At 37.3% G+C, this 15,753-nt stretch overlaps 1 protein-coding gene across 1 annotated transcript; it reads left to right on the top strand.

Annotated features, from left to right (window-relative positions):
* The first annotated feature begins 707 nt into the window (after window positions 1-707).
* Window positions 708-3,202, top strand: LOC127215368 (chromodomain-helicase-DNA-binding protein 1-like). Its single transcript, XM_051175778.1, is given in 2 exon segments — window positions 708-1,217; window positions 1,220-3,202. Coding segments are annotated over 2 exon segments (2,412 nt in total). The 5' UTR covers window positions 708-788.
* Window positions 3,203-15,753: the final 12,551 nt, after the last annotated feature.

The following is a 15,753-nucleotide window of genomic DNA, read 5'->3' as shown; positions in this document are numbered from 1 at the left end:
AACTTTGGCTTGTTTACAAAGATCTCTACAGTGAGTGTGTTTCTTTCTGGGCAACACATAGGAACACAGTTGTATTAGTTAGTTTACTTGTTATTGTGACCATATATCTGACAAGAAACAAATTAAGATTACAGGCAATTATTTTGAGTCATAGTTTAGGGAACAGACCATCATGTCAAGGAAGGCTAGAAAGCAGGAGCACAAAGCTATGTGCTTAAATCTAAATATATCCAGAAGAGAAAGGAGTCAGGAAGCTAGAAGAGCCAAACCTTATAAGCTGCATGGTCTGGACACCTTCCATCTATTTCTTCCAGCCAATCCCCACATACTACAGTTTCAAACCTTCTAAAACAATGCCAGTTATTGGAGCCCAAGTGCAAATATCTGAGACTGTGTGTGGGAAACCACAACCCCAAGATGGTGCCTGGCTGGATGCCAGGTAGTCCGAGCTTAGCTGTAAACAAGCCTTATTTGAAAGTGTTTGATGGATCTGGTGTGCTTCCTCCTTCTGTGGCCTATCTTGCAGTGAGCGGAAATTTAAGGGCTTGCTGGGGCTGGGGGAGGCAGAAGCTAATGTACAAGGTTCCTGAATAAAGTGCTTGAAGAAGAGTCTTGGTTGTGTTTCCTTGCTGGCCGAGGTAGACTGTAAGAGTGGTGGCCTGTACAGGGACTCATCTATGCTGTTATTCATCTATGCTGTTATTCATCTATGCTGTTATCAGCTGGAGGGAGTCAATTGGCTGGTCCAGTGCTTCCATTGCCAAAATGGCTGTATCCTGGGAGATGAGATGGGCCTGGGGAAGACCTGCCAGACAATCGCTCTCCTCATTTACTTGGTGGGAAGACTGAACCACGAAGGGCCGTTTCTGATTCTTTGTCCCTTGTCTGTTTTAAGCAACTGGAAGGAAGAGCTGGAGAGATTTGCTCCAGGTCTTTCCTGTGTGACATATGCAGGTGACAAGGAGGAAAGAGCCCTCCTTCAGCATGACCTCTAAAAGGGGCCTCATTTTCATGTGCTGCTGACTACCTACGAGATTTGCTTGAAAGAGGCCTCATTTCTACAATCCTTTTCCTGGAGTGTTCTTGCTGTGGACGAAGCTCATACATTGAAAAACCAGAGCTCCCTGCTGCATAGGACACTTTCAGAGTTCTCAGTGGTCTTCTGTCTCCTGCTCACTGGAACCCCCATCCAGAACAGCCTCCAGGAGCTCTACTCCCCCTCCTCAGTGTCGTGGAGCCTGATCCCTTCTGCAGGGAGCAGGTGGAAGACTTTGTTCATCGTTACCAGGAAATCGAGAAAAAGTCCAAATCAGCAAATGAACTACATAGACTGTTGCAGCCATTTCTCCAAAGGCAGGTGAAAGCTCAGGTAGCCAAAGAGCTTCCCAAGAAGACCGAGATGGTCATATACCATGGCATGTCAGCACTACAGAAAAAGTACTACAAGGCCATCTTGATGAAAGACCTAGATGCATTTGAGAATGAGATGGCAAAGAAAGTCAAACTGCAGAACATCCTAACGCAACTTCGGAAGTGTGTGGACCATCCATATCTGTTTGATGGTGGGGAACCGGAGACCTTTGAAGTTGGATAGCACCCGATTGAGGCCAGTGGGAAACTCCACCTGCTGGACAGACTGTCGGCGTTTCTGTATTCAGGGGGCCATCGGGTTTTAGTTTTCTCCCAAATGACCCAGATGTTGGCTATTCTACAGGACTATATGGATTACAGAGGCTATAGCTATGAGCATGTGGACAGCTCTATGAGAGGAGAAGAAAGACACCTGGCCATTAAGAACTTTGGAAAACAGCCCATTTTTGTTTTTCTCCTGAGCACCCGGGCAGGTGGAGTGGGTATGAACTTTACGGCAGCAGATACTGTTATTTTTGTCGACAGTGACTTTTATCCTCAGAATGACTTGCAGGCAGCTGCCAGAGCTCATCGAATTGGCCAGAACAAGTCTGTTAAAGTCATTCGGCTGATCGGCAGAGACACCGTGGAAGAAATTGTGTACAGGAAGGCAGTCTCCAAATTGCAGCTTACCAACATGGTCATAGAAGGGGGCCGTTTCATTCTAGGAACCCAGAGACTAGCATCTGAGGCTGACTTCCAGTTAAGCGAGATATTTAAATTCGGCCTGGATAAGCTGCTGTCCTCTGAGGGGAGCACTGTGGATGAAGTAGACCTGAGATCCATCCTGGGAGAAACCAAAGATGGCCAGTGGGTCTCTGATGCTTTGCCTGCAGCAGCAGAAGTAGGAAACAGAGAAGAGAATGAAGGAAAAAAACATATGTACCTATTTGAAGGCAAAGATTACTCTAAAGAGCCCAGTAAGGAAGACAGAAAGTCATTTAAACATCTGGTGAATCTTCAGAAAGCTCTTGTAGAGAAATCGAGTGATGGGGGCCGGTCCCTCCGAAATAAAGGCAGTGTCCTTATCCCAGACCTGGTAGAAGGGCCCGTCAAAAGGAAGAAGGTTCTGAACCCAGAAGAGCTGGAGGACAGACGGAACAAACAACAGGAAGCAGCAGCCAAGAGAAAGAGACTCATGGAGGAGAGGAGGAAGGAATAGGAGGAAGCTAAACACAGGAAGAAGATGGCCTGGTGGAAATCCTGCCTGCCCTCGGAGGACAGCGAACCTGAGGACCTCCGGGATGGAGAAGATGAGACTTCTGGCGAGCTAGATGATGAAGACCTAGACTCAGCCTCCATCAAATATGTTAGCGGTGATGTCACCCATCCACAGGCCGGTGCAGAGGATGCTGTCATTGTGCACTGTGTAGATGATTCTGACTGCTGGGGCAGAGGTGGCTTATTCACAGCTTTGGAAGTACGATCAGCAGAACCAAGAAAAATATATGAGCTGGTTGGGAAAATGAAAGACTTGAGTTTGGGAGGTGTCCTTTTATTTCCTATTGATGATAAGGAGTCACGAGAAAAAAGGCAAGATCTGTTGGCCTTGATTGTGGCTCGGCACTGCGATCACTCCAATGTCCTGTCTGGCATTAAGATGGAGGCTCTAGAAGTGGGCCTCAAGAAGTTATTTTTAGCAGCAAAGAAAAAGAAAGCAAGTGTTCATCTTCCACGAATTGGACACGCTACAAAGGGTTTTAACTGGTACGGCACCGAAAGACTCATTCGGAAACATCTGGCTGCAAGAGGCATCCCAACATACATATACTACTTTCCTAGAAAGAAATAAGGCTTGTTTACAGCTAAGCTTGGACTACCTTATCCAGCCAGGCGCCATTTTGGGGCTGTGGCTTCCACAACTGTGGAAGATACCTTGCATCCAAACTATCTCATCAATAACTTTGAAATCATTAAGACTGGGCCATAAGTGACCAAGCACAGCAAATGCACGAACAGGGAGTCTGACCTGTAGTCAAAAAGCCACTTGCTGGAGTAATAGGGCTCAGAGATCTTAATCTTTACTTCTGTGGGATATTAGCTGGGTGTTCAAGGCCTTCCATTGCCTCTTAGTTGCACAAAAGAAAGAATAACTTTATTTGATGATTAAATGCTGGGAACCATGTGATGGTTCAATATGTCTGATCAATAACTGGAAAATTCTTTCTCTTACTGCAGTCAGCAACTGTTCCTTTTAAGGCCTTTAATGCTTAGTAATCAATTTTGTAAAGGTTTAAGAAAATAGCAACTTGTATTGAGTACTGATAAGTACGGGGTGTTTTTCTTTGTGTTTTAAAATTTCTCCATCACTTTTGACTATAAAAATGAACTGGGTATAAATTTATGTTATTTATACTTAATAACTGAGTAAACTGAGGCTCTGAGATGGCAACACACTGAGTGTCTTCTAACTGAGATTTGAGTTCTAGCTGGTAGGCTTCAAAGCTCATGAATTCTTACTTTATAAATCAAGATATACCTGGAAAGGTAGGCAGAACTGTGATAGCTTTCAAAATGCAGAGGACAGACTGGTGTTCCCATAGGAGCAGTTTGGAGGAATTAAGAAGAAATAAAATAGTCCGTAGTTGGAGAAAATAAGGTAGTGAGTCAATAGCATGCAAAAATCAGGGCTGGTTGAAAGAAGACCTGGGGCTCATTCAGTATTACTTAGACAGCAAGCTGGGCCTCTGGGAACATCTTATTGTTTCAGCTAAAAGAGTACCAACCTCAGCTTTCCACAAGATTAGTGATGTTCTCACACTGGCACTCAGTGTCTCCTGAGCTCCATCCATCAGCTTTTCACTGTTGCACAGACCTTGTCTCTCCCATACATCGTTAAGAAAACAATCCTGCTCATAGAAACTCTGTGCCACACAGTCAGCTTATTTTGTTCTAAACAGAATTCTTTTTCAAACTTTCACTTGGTGAAAAAGATGCCATAGAGGGGCAGGGAATGAACCTAACTTTCCATTGCACGGTGGTAATCTGTGGATTTTCTCCATTCTTTGTTTGACTTGTTGACATCACAAAGATTATTCCTTAGATTAAACCATTCATATTGTAGAATTTGTTTCAAGCTCGTGTAAGACGATCACAGCTTCGAAGGTGTCCATTATGAAAGAGGGGTTTTATCAATATAAAAGAAAAAAATGCAGGACTAAGCAGCTGAAATAAAATTTTTGTTCAGTAAGTTGCTAGCAAGTTGAAAAGAGTTTTCCTCATCTAGTATATTATTTGATCTTCAAAAATATGAGTGCCCTAACCCAGAGTTCATACATTACAGTTGAAGGAACTATGACTTTGATAAATGAAAGTTTTTCTTAACCCAACTTAGTAAAATAAAGCAAAAATCAAAAGCATATCCATGCTGGGCCTGGAATATCTCTCAGTGGGTAATGTGCTTGTCACAGAAGTATGAGTTTCTGAGTGTAGACTCTCTCAATCCATTGTAATGCAACTGTGAAATCAGAAGGCTTCTAGAGATACTGGGAACAGGGTGAAACAGGATAACTGGGAAACTCACAGTTTATTTTGTCTGGACTCAAATGATAGCAAAAAACTAGGATCCCTACCTTAAACCTCAAATAAGCTGGAAGGCATAGACTGATTCTTGAGTCTCTCTTAAGACTTCCAGATGTACCAGAGCAAGCACCCTAAAAGACCTTTTTAAAACACACTATAGATGAAGCTTGCTGATTGTTTTATGCCATACTGTTCAAGACATATCATATAATGTCCAAAACTATTTTTTTCTAAATACTAGTTTAGGGATTAGTCGCAAATGAATATAAACTCTGTATGTAATGTGGTATAAGATAAATATGGTCATTTATAGCCAGAATAAGTTACATAGTATACTCTGCACCTCAGCAAGCATCAGGAGCATCTATACTGTGAAACTTTTCCATTTTAAGTGTATTTAGATGCTGTTCACTATAATTCTGCCAATACAATGTTCTTTTTTCTTTGAATAGTACCATGACTACTATCTTTTATTACCAAGATGATCTTTTAACCAGCCAGTTAAGGCAACTAGGACACGGTATTTCCATCCTAAGCCAATCTCCTAATTGTTTGTAGCTTTTATTTTTATAGCAATTGCAAGAATTGTCTCTAATCATACTCTATAAATACATATTTTATCAGCTGAGTTTCCATCTTACCACACATTGAATATGAGGTTAATGTCAATGATGTGGACAGCATCTCTACAATGTTTTAAGAAGCTGACAATACCCTTATTCTCTGGGCAATTTCTCTTAGCAAATATAGACACCTTGTCAGTGAAAAACCACCATCAAAGACGACAAAAACTCCAGTCTGAGCACTATTGATCTCCTGTACATTAATTTACCTTATTGTACATCAGTGAACACTGCTTTTTTTTTACTTAAAATTGACTCAGTTTGTGCTATTTAACCTTTAATTTTGTGCCCTTTTATTTAATAATCTGTTCATGCTTTCTCTTGCATTTGAAGAGACAGTTATTTTTAACAGGAAGAACTAGCTTAGAGGGTGGACAGGTCAAGCACCAAAGGACTTCCCTAGGAGTGTTACCAGCAGACTAGATACCACAGAGCAAGAACTAAGGCACCTATCTCCAAGTCTTAAGGGCATCACCTGTGTGCATCACCCTCTTCCTCAAGTTTGGGGGATGGTCTGAGCACAGAGCCCCCTTGATCTTGTGAGGTTCTTGAGAGGGTGTCAACAAATGCTATCAAAAACTGGTCAATCATGACAGTACTCAGAGGCAGTCCTCAATAGCTCAAGTTGCCTCAAATAAAGAAGAGTAGTGGTTTCAAGACAGATTTAAGACTTGAGATGAACATAGACTTTATTCATCATTTTGTCATGAACATTTTATTTTTTAACAGACTGAAGAAATATCATATTTTATAAAGCTATACTTGAGTGAAACCCAACTCTCTTTGACTTTTGTGCTGTTTTGTCTTGGAATTACATTGTGTCCCAGGCCATCCAATATAAGGTAGAGGTAGTGTTTGTTAGCACTGCCAAAAGCCTAGGCATCAGAGCATGGCTTACTTGCTTTACATACCATCCTTGGACTTCTTAGGGTGAAGGGTTATCAAACTTGGATGGACTAGTTCAAAGGCATAAGCTATAGCAGATATAGACAGGTTTCTAGTTGAAGCCAGGCTTTCACTGGATGTCATTCCTACTATGACCAAGCTTTACTATGGCAGCAAAGGTCTGCAGGGTGTTAACTGGAGCCCCTTATCCCAAAGCCAGCTATACAGGGGTCAGGGGTTTAGGATGATGAGGGTTGTTTTCTTTTCTGAACATGCTGGTTGACTGATCAAAGAACCCACCACTTACCCGTGGCCTAATTTGGTTGCTAGTTTCATCTCACCATGTGAATGAAGGGTGCTCAATTGAGAAAAATGTGCAATTGGATTCTGCCCTCTCCATACCAGAACACTCTTTACACACACTGGTGCTAACTGAAATGCACTGCCAGAAGATGTTTTGGAATGCCTTTAGAATTCTGTGTCTGTGATTACCTTGGACAGAGTATATGTCCAGACTTTTCTTTGATTATAGGATAATAATTTTACTTTTCTGCATTCTAATTTAATAGTTGGTTTATAAAAATAGAAAAAAAAATCTCCTCTAGAAAAAAAAATGAGAAAAATAATGAATACCATATTCCAAAATAGATTAGTACAAATTTTATGACATTCCTTTTTCTGCCACCAACAAAATACTTACTATCATCTGGAGAGACACAAAGAATAAGGAAAATGTTTTATTTATTTATTACCCATTTCATTCTTTGGACTTTCGGTATATTGTTCATACTATTGTATATATGCTAGGTATATTTCACTTCTGTTATAATTTTCACATAACTGTATAATTGGGTAATTGTGTCTTATTGAGGATAAAGTCACATTAATTTTAAAGTAGATTACATGAGTCTCAGTTTGACATGTTTTCAGGGTTTCCTTTAAACAAGGAAAATATAATTAAATACACAAACACTACGTCTTCAATTAGATTCCTATTTTCTTCTATATTTGGTACTTATGCAAGTTTTATTTCCATACTTGTGTGACATGCATCCCACATAATTATAAATCCCAACATTTTAGAGTGCTGTTTTGAAACTCAGCCATTAATAAACCTGCAGCTTCTGTTATATCTGATAAATAGAACACTAACAACTGAATCTACCACTTTATCAAATTTTCATCCAACTGCTCAATGTCAGAAGTCTCAATTAAAATAACTTAAAAGAATGTGTTGATATTTGTCAAACTCTTATTGAATAAAGGAAGTATTCAATTTGAGTTTTTACTGTCGGTGCAATATTTCAGCTCTGTCTTCTATGCTGATTTTTATTTATATGATACATAGAGCTCTCTAAATTGACCTATTCAGAGTGCACTGACCACCTACAGCAAAAAAAAATAATAGCCTAGAAATTGTAATCATAGTGCCAAATTAAGACCCTTCATAGACAAATGAAAAATAACTACTTAATTGCTCTATATCTAATTTTGAGTTTTGTCTTTTAGGCAAGATCAAATTCAAAGTAACTGATTTAGTGTAAGGGTCTGCTTTAATTGGTTAGTTACTATTGAGGAATTTTCTAAACTCTTTAAAAGCATCATCCTCTATTCTTTCCCTGAAAAGAGAAACCATAATAGAGGAAGCCATTATAGGTTTTAAGAGAAATATGGCACTAGGGAAATGTCCAGAGATCTACAATTATTACACCAACTAACAATCTAATCAATAGTGGAGAAGCTACCTTAAATGCACTTCCTTGCTAATGAGATTGATGACTATCTTATATGCCATCCTAGAGCCTTCATCTAGTAGCTGATGGAAACAGAAGCAGACAAACACAGAAAAACACTGAGCTGAACTCTTGGAATCCAATTGCAGACAGGGAGGAGTGATGAGCAAAAGGGTCATGACCAAGCTGGAGAAACCCACAAAAACATCTGACCTGTACAAGGGGGAGCTCATGGACTCCAGTCTGAGCTGGGAAACCAAAATAGGCCAGACATTCCCTGAAAGTAGTGTTATTTCGCAACTTATGGTGCCTCTGGTATCGGATCAGTATTTATCTCTAGCACAGGAATGGACTTTGGGAACACATTCCACATTACACAGAGAGGGATACTCCCTCAGTCTAAACCCATGGGGGAGGGCCTGGGCCCTGCTCTAAATGATTTGACAGACTTTGAAGACTCCCCATGGAAGGCCTCGCCCTCCCTGGGGAGCAGAAAGGGAATGGAATGGGGATTGGTGTGGGAACAGGGGATGATAGGAGGGTGCAGGAACTGGGATTGATATGTAAAACAAGCTTGTTTCAAATTTCAGTTTAAAATTATTTTTAAAAAAGCATCATCCACTTTATTGTTTTTTTTCAAAAGAGCCTTTTCTATCCAATTTAAAAGGGCAAAATCTTTACTCTTGCTACAGTTTTAACCTCTCTGTTAAATGCAAATTCCTCTTGGCAGAATAATAATTAAAGAGATTAGTGTTGATAAGCTCCTCAGAGGATTACTCCAGTAAAGGTTTTCAGGAGAAGAAAAGTTCCATATTCCAGAAATGAAATAAATACTCATTGAGGAGACTTCAATCACTTCACCTTTTTCTTAGGTTCAATCTATAAACTAACTGTAAAAATACAAGGTGTTGTGTAGGAGAGCGTGTTACTGTAGAACTTTAAGCCAGATGAAATGGCTCCCAACTCTATGGCATAAACATAAAGTAGATATTCTGATCTATTGATTTGCAAAGGAGTATAGTAACCTAAAAGTGAATATACTTTAAAACCACAGAAAATGCTATGAACGAGACTAGAATTCAGAAAAATTAAAGTTGGTGAGCATTAAGCTAATGTTGCACATATGCAAAAATATAACCTGTAAATATCATCTTAATATTTTACTATCACAAAACATAGCATGATGTTCCATTTGACATATTTGGCATGAAGTATTTTTATGGAATTAGTGAACAACTGAAAATTATGTGAAAAATTGGCAAGGATCTGAAAGATACATATGAACTTAAACATCAGCGGTATGCCAAAGACTCTGTCTAGGTGGGTTAAAATTCACAACCTACACAACATCAGCATGTCATTGTTCACTTGTTGGCTCATAAAGTTTATTAACTGAATTCAAACTCTCTTTTCTTTACCAACAAAAATTCTGATTGTGAATAAGAACATTATTTTTTAGTAGTTGAGGAAAAAGCAAGAACTTATTTACCAACATAAATGATTGTTTTCCTTAACATGGCTTATACTCCTTGGTATTTATCCAATAGAAATAAAGATGTTTGTTGTCAAAAATTGTCTATGGATATCCATAGCAACTTTATTTGTACTAATTCCATAATAAGTATGAAGCATTATTCATACTTAAAGTGGGAAGTATGAGTTACTAAAATAGGAGTGTTGCTATTGCTTAGGAAGAAGATTGTAACACATTATAAGATACTACACAAAATCACTAAGGTATTATTAAAAAAATAACCTCTGATAAGTTCAATGATGTGGCTGAATCTTCAAAGCTGCATGTTGTGTGAGAGAACCGTGAAACAATAAACTACACATTAAAAATTTCATCTGGTCAATAACACACCTGTTTAAGTAGTGGACCGGACTCAAGGAGATTTCTCCCTTCATGTCAAGAATTAGGTTAAAGGGACTTGAGAGATGACTCGGTTGCTAATGTAGCTGCTGTTCTAGCATAAATACCTGGGTTCACATCTCCAATACCTTCATCAAAAGTCAGATGCTGAAGCAAATAGCTGTAGTCACAGACAGGCAGAGATTGTTGGATCCCTATAACACTACTACCATCAAGATTAGGTAAGTTAGTGACAACAAGGTTCAGCAAGGACATGATGTCACAGAAAAATTAGGTGGAGAGCAACTGAGAAAGACACTTGATGTTAACATTTGTCCTTCTCATCTCATACACACTCATGCTCCCGAGTGTGTACACATACATGCACAAACAAATACACATTTAGTCATGCCAAAAAAAAAACACATTAAATATATTACATATAAAGGCCAATGATTTGGATGCCTAAGGGTTTCCAGTTAGAAGTACAGTGGAACACAACATTCTGAGCTTTGAGGAAAAGTTAGCCCAGTATTCTACATCAAGAAGCTTTCTCTGAAGGCACAGGGAAAGCAGAGAAAGGAGGCAAAGAGAAGGGAAAATCAGAGGCTTTGTTCTCAGTCAATCTGATGGAAGATGTCATTCTGTATATGTTTCTCATATTGATTAATGAATAAAGCACAGTTGGCCAATAGGAAAGCAACATAGGCAGGACTAGGAGACACGGAGGATTCGGGGAGAGGGAGGAGGAGAGTCAAGACATAGGACTGAGAGAGAGCTCTTGGCCCTCTCTCTGGTAATATAAGACTATGTGGAAATACTTAGATTAATAGAAATGGGTTAATATTCAAGACAGAGCTAGCCAATAAGAAATACTAGTAACAGGCCTACAGCACTACACCTAATATAGTGTCTCTGTGTGTTATTTGGTGCTGGCACAGCCGTGGGACCAGGCCGGGAAAAAACATGAATGTAACATTTCGCTCTTTCTCTTTCTTGTTCCAGTGTGTGTGTGTGTGTGTGTGTGTGTGTGTGTGTGTGTGTGTGCGTGTGTGTGTTTGAAAAAAGAGGAGAAATATGATCAAGACAAGTAAAACAAATGATGGGAAAATTTAAGAAGTATTTCTTCAATTTTTTTCACTATAGTAAATTTCTATTTAATTTTTATCTATACAAGGATGTGACTACTAAAGCGAAAAATCACATAGTCAGCAAAGAATGAAAAAAATCTTCAAAAGTACTAATTGGGTGACTACGTAGGAAGTACCACTTTTTGTAAATTTATAAAATATAGTTCTCTGCAGAAAGACAATATAGCAAGGAACATTAATTGATGACAAAAATTAAGCACACACACACATACATATATATACACACATACATATATATGTATACACACACACACATACACACACACACACACACACACACACACATATATATATATATATAGTCTTCATAATACTTAAAACACAAGCCCATGGATATCTTACAGGGGACATGTTAAATATAATTAAAAGTTCAAAAGAAGGAATAAAAGTTGGAGCAGAAAGGAGAACAAGAGAGGAAACCAGCTGGAAAGAACCTCCGAGGTGAAATAGACACGTTGTCATCCCTAACTTAGAAGTTATCTCCAAATGATAACCGCTGGCATAGGAAATACTAGCTTTCCCAAATGGAGTCTCCCTATCTATACAAAACACTAGAAGGAAGGCTCCATGCCCATCTGTAGATGCCAAACACAAAATTAATCCAGTGGTAATTTTGGAGGTGTTTTATCTCAAAATGTTTTTGAGGGAATTTTTTGTTTTCTTACAGGTCTTTTGCTGGTATACTATGGTTTCCATTTTATTTTTAAGGGTTTTCTGTATGTATATGAATATGTGTGTCTCAGTTTCTGGATGTGTTTTTTGTGCCTTTTATTTGGCTCTTTATTTTCTTGTTTGTTTTTTGTTTATATTATTATTATTATAGATATCTATTTTATCTTAATTATACAAAACAAGAGTGTAGATTTGAGTGAGTGGGTAAGTAAGGAGAAACAGGGAGGACCTGTTGGGATGGGAAACCATAATTAGAATATGTTTAATCACAGAAAGTATTTCCAATTTAAAATGGCTTTTAAAAAGTAAAAAGTTTGAATAAAAACTATGATAGGAATAAGGGCATTTTTAAAACATTAAAAATAATGTAGTATCAAAAGACAACAAAACAAAATCTAATTGATAGCATAAATTGTCATAATTAGTCAATGAGAAAGAAAATAGGTAAACACTGCTCTATATATAGGAGAGAAGGATAAAATACTGAGACAGAATTAAACTGTGGGGAAAGTGACTGAAGAAAATAAACCCCATCAGTGGCAGAATGCAAGTGATCACTTCCTATACCAGGTAGAGGCTGAAATAAATATATGGTAGAACATAAACAAAATTCAATGAAAATATGCTCTTTGGCCACACATTATTAAATTTTCTTCAGTAGGCTTTGTAATAACTCCATAAATATTAGAATAATGGGTAATATTTCTCCTATCCAAGCATTAACTAGGTCTGACCCTTCCTAGCTCTGGGATATTGGGTATGTTCAAGGAGGTGTGACCAGAGTTTGAGTAAATATTTGTAAATATACCTCAAATTTATAAAAAAATAGTTCTAGAAGCAAGAATTATCTATGTTAACTTGATAATATAAGGAAAGACAGAGAGAGGGGGAATGGGATAGATGACACACAACTGTTTACATATCTATTACCTAATTTAAGGTTATTAATTTTCAGGTTTTAATTTGTTTTCTATGAAACTGGGTTGTTAATAGTTAGTGTTCATAATAAACCACACAAAATTTAGTATCTGTCAGAAGAGATGCCTCTAAGCATCTCTTGGGAGAATACTGATTATATTAACCAATTGCATGGAAACCCATCATAAATATTGGGAGGGCCATTATCTGGTCAGGATTTCTGAACTATATAAGTAGAGAAAGCAAACTCTCAGCACCAGAAGGTATGTATCCATTGCTCTGTGTTACTGACCAACTCCTTCAAGGCCCTGCTGTTTTTACTTCCATAGCAATAGACTATACCTATAACTGTTAGCTAAAATACACACACACACACACACACACACACACACACACACACACACATATGTCGATATTTTAACACTGCGGCAGGAAAGAAAAAAGCATATGGTTTCTCAAGTATTACACAGGGTCTCAAATATTCTCAAAAGTGTTATTCAGCCCAAGCTGCTTTGAACTTAAATGCTTCTGCCTCAGCCATATACAAATTACTACTATATCTGTGTAAAGTTGTAATTTAAAATTAAAACCAAATGTCACAAGAAAAATTCACAGACTTAATAACTTCCCTTAAGAATGGTACCATATATTTTAGAATCACTTTATCATGTATTTAAAAATTAGGTAGGGTGAATCACTTTTTAAATAATCTGATGAAATCATATACAATTGTTAGTGAAACAAAAGCCATTGTTAGAAAATTGCAATAGGTCTGTGTGTATAATAAGGGCAATTGTAAGAGATACAGGTGGTCCCTATAATACCATATACTCATTCTAATCTTCATGGTGAGGAACTTGTCCAGTTTCTCTTTGGTAGTCAGAATCAGCTGTCCTATTCAGAATAATGACTATTGTTTTCCTATTAACTTGGGCATAGAAAGAGTCCAAAGAGGCAAAAGTAAGGTCTTTCTTAACTTCTAGTTCAGTGTAATAGCTGTTATTGTCTCCTTCTGGGTGTGCTTTTCTCTTTGGATTGAAAACTTGTCGGCTTTTCATCTGTGTTGTTAGACAGCAACAAAGTGGACACAAAAAAGGAAAAACTTAATAAATCAATTTTCACTTAATATCAAAATAATAAAATAAAACACATATGCACTAACCATAAGACATCACTGAAAGAAATTAAAGAAAACAACAATTAAAAGAAACAATAATCTGTACAAATGGATTAGAGGCCAATGTTTTTTTAAAGATCATACTCTAAAATAAGCTCCAGATTCAATGCAGTCCCTGTTATCTTGTGGCAGAAAAGCTGATTCTCAAATTTTCATGAAAACTCACATGTTTCTGAATGATGAAACAGTCATTGATCAAAAGAAAAGGCATATGATTAGCATTATAAAAACTTACTATAAAATCATTGTGTTCATTGCAGTATGACATGTACACAAGAGGTACACACAGGTGCTATGAAGCACTCACAAAAGAATCAAGACAATCCTATAAAGTATCACACATGTGACATTTCCAAAAATGAAAAAGTAATTGCTTCTGAGCTAGTTATTAAGGACATAATAAAGAAGTATACTAAATAGAATAAGTCATATCCAGAATATATAAGTAAAACTTACAAGCAAATGAACAATTAAAAGGCACAATTATTGTTTAATAATGAGTAATTATTTCAATGAAAAGCATAAGTATTTGAGTTAGAATATATACTCACCGATAGGTAGAAATGTGTGACAAAGCACTCACAGAAAACTGTTTAGAAATTACATTTGTTGCTAAAGTTAAAATACAGTTTCTACAGTGCTCAGATTTTCTATATCCTTACCAAGAAAAATTAAGTTGTGTGTCCAAATAAAGACTTGCATTTGTGTCTCTAATACCTTATTAACAATGGATAAAAGTATGAAAACATAAAAGCCCAATAATATTTTAATTCCGAGTCTTAAAAGGAAGAAACTTCTTAAGAAGTGAATGAATCTTAGCCTTTATTCTTTGTGAAAGAAGGCAGACACAAAAGGACATATTCTGTCTGACCTCAGTTATAAAAAGTACAAACTAATCTAAAATGATAAACAACCATCCAGTTCCTCTATGAAGCCTGAAGCCATGGGGTGATGAACAGCAAAAAGGCACAAGAAATCTTTTGTGATTCCTAGATGAAATCTGTACTCAGCTTAGTGGTTTAATGGGCATATGTAACTGTCAGTCTCACTGACTTGCAATTTAAGTGGAGAAATTGTTCAGGGAATGAATATTACTTTTTCAATAAAGATGTTTCTAAAAAGTGCCATTATACCATAAAATAAAAGAAACATTACATTTTGAGTCTAAAAAATGTATTTGATTAGATTCAATGAGATACTGGGCATATGCTATGATTTCTTTGTGGTTCATCACCATTACTTGAAACAGTATCAATGAATATTTTTGTCATCTAATTATGAAATACATACACACATGGCATAGCCACAGAAAACATTTCTGACTTACAGTAACTTATTTATTACATACTTGTTCTGATAAGTGGCTTCTGCCCAGGAAATGCCACTCATGGTTAAGGATATTCCTCTCGTTTACACAAAACACTGTTTCCTGTTCTGGCTTTGTTTCTTACACTGGCAGCAGAACTTAGCTTCAGTGTTGTTCCCTTAATGTTGCAATTTAGGTCCATAATTAAACAGTATCTTGAAGGCAATTATTTTCACTACTTTATAAAACCATCATGACTTTCCTCCAGTCATATATATATTTGTCATCATGGTTCATTTTAAGTACAGAATCTAAAATTATAATCCATTTTACATTTACCTTTTGAAATGTGAAAATGTTTTAACACATTTAATATTCATCAACATCAAAAGCCATATTAAAACTAAAACCTTCCAGAGGTGATTCATTGCTTTCCATGGAGAGGATTCTTCTCAAGATTATTCTTTGATTTGTTGTTGTTTTCAATCAGATATGTTGAATCAT

The sequence above is a fragment of the Phodopus roborovskii genome, unplaced genomic scaffold (genome assembly GCF_943737965.1).
Source record: "Phodopus roborovskii unplaced genomic scaffold, PHOROB, whole genome shotgun sequence".
NCBI lineage: Eukaryota > Metazoa > Chordata > Mammalia > Rodentia > Cricetidae > Phodopus > Phodopus roborovskii.
Note: the sequence above shows the minus strand (reverse complement) of the source record. Positions and strands in the feature narration are given on the sequence as shown.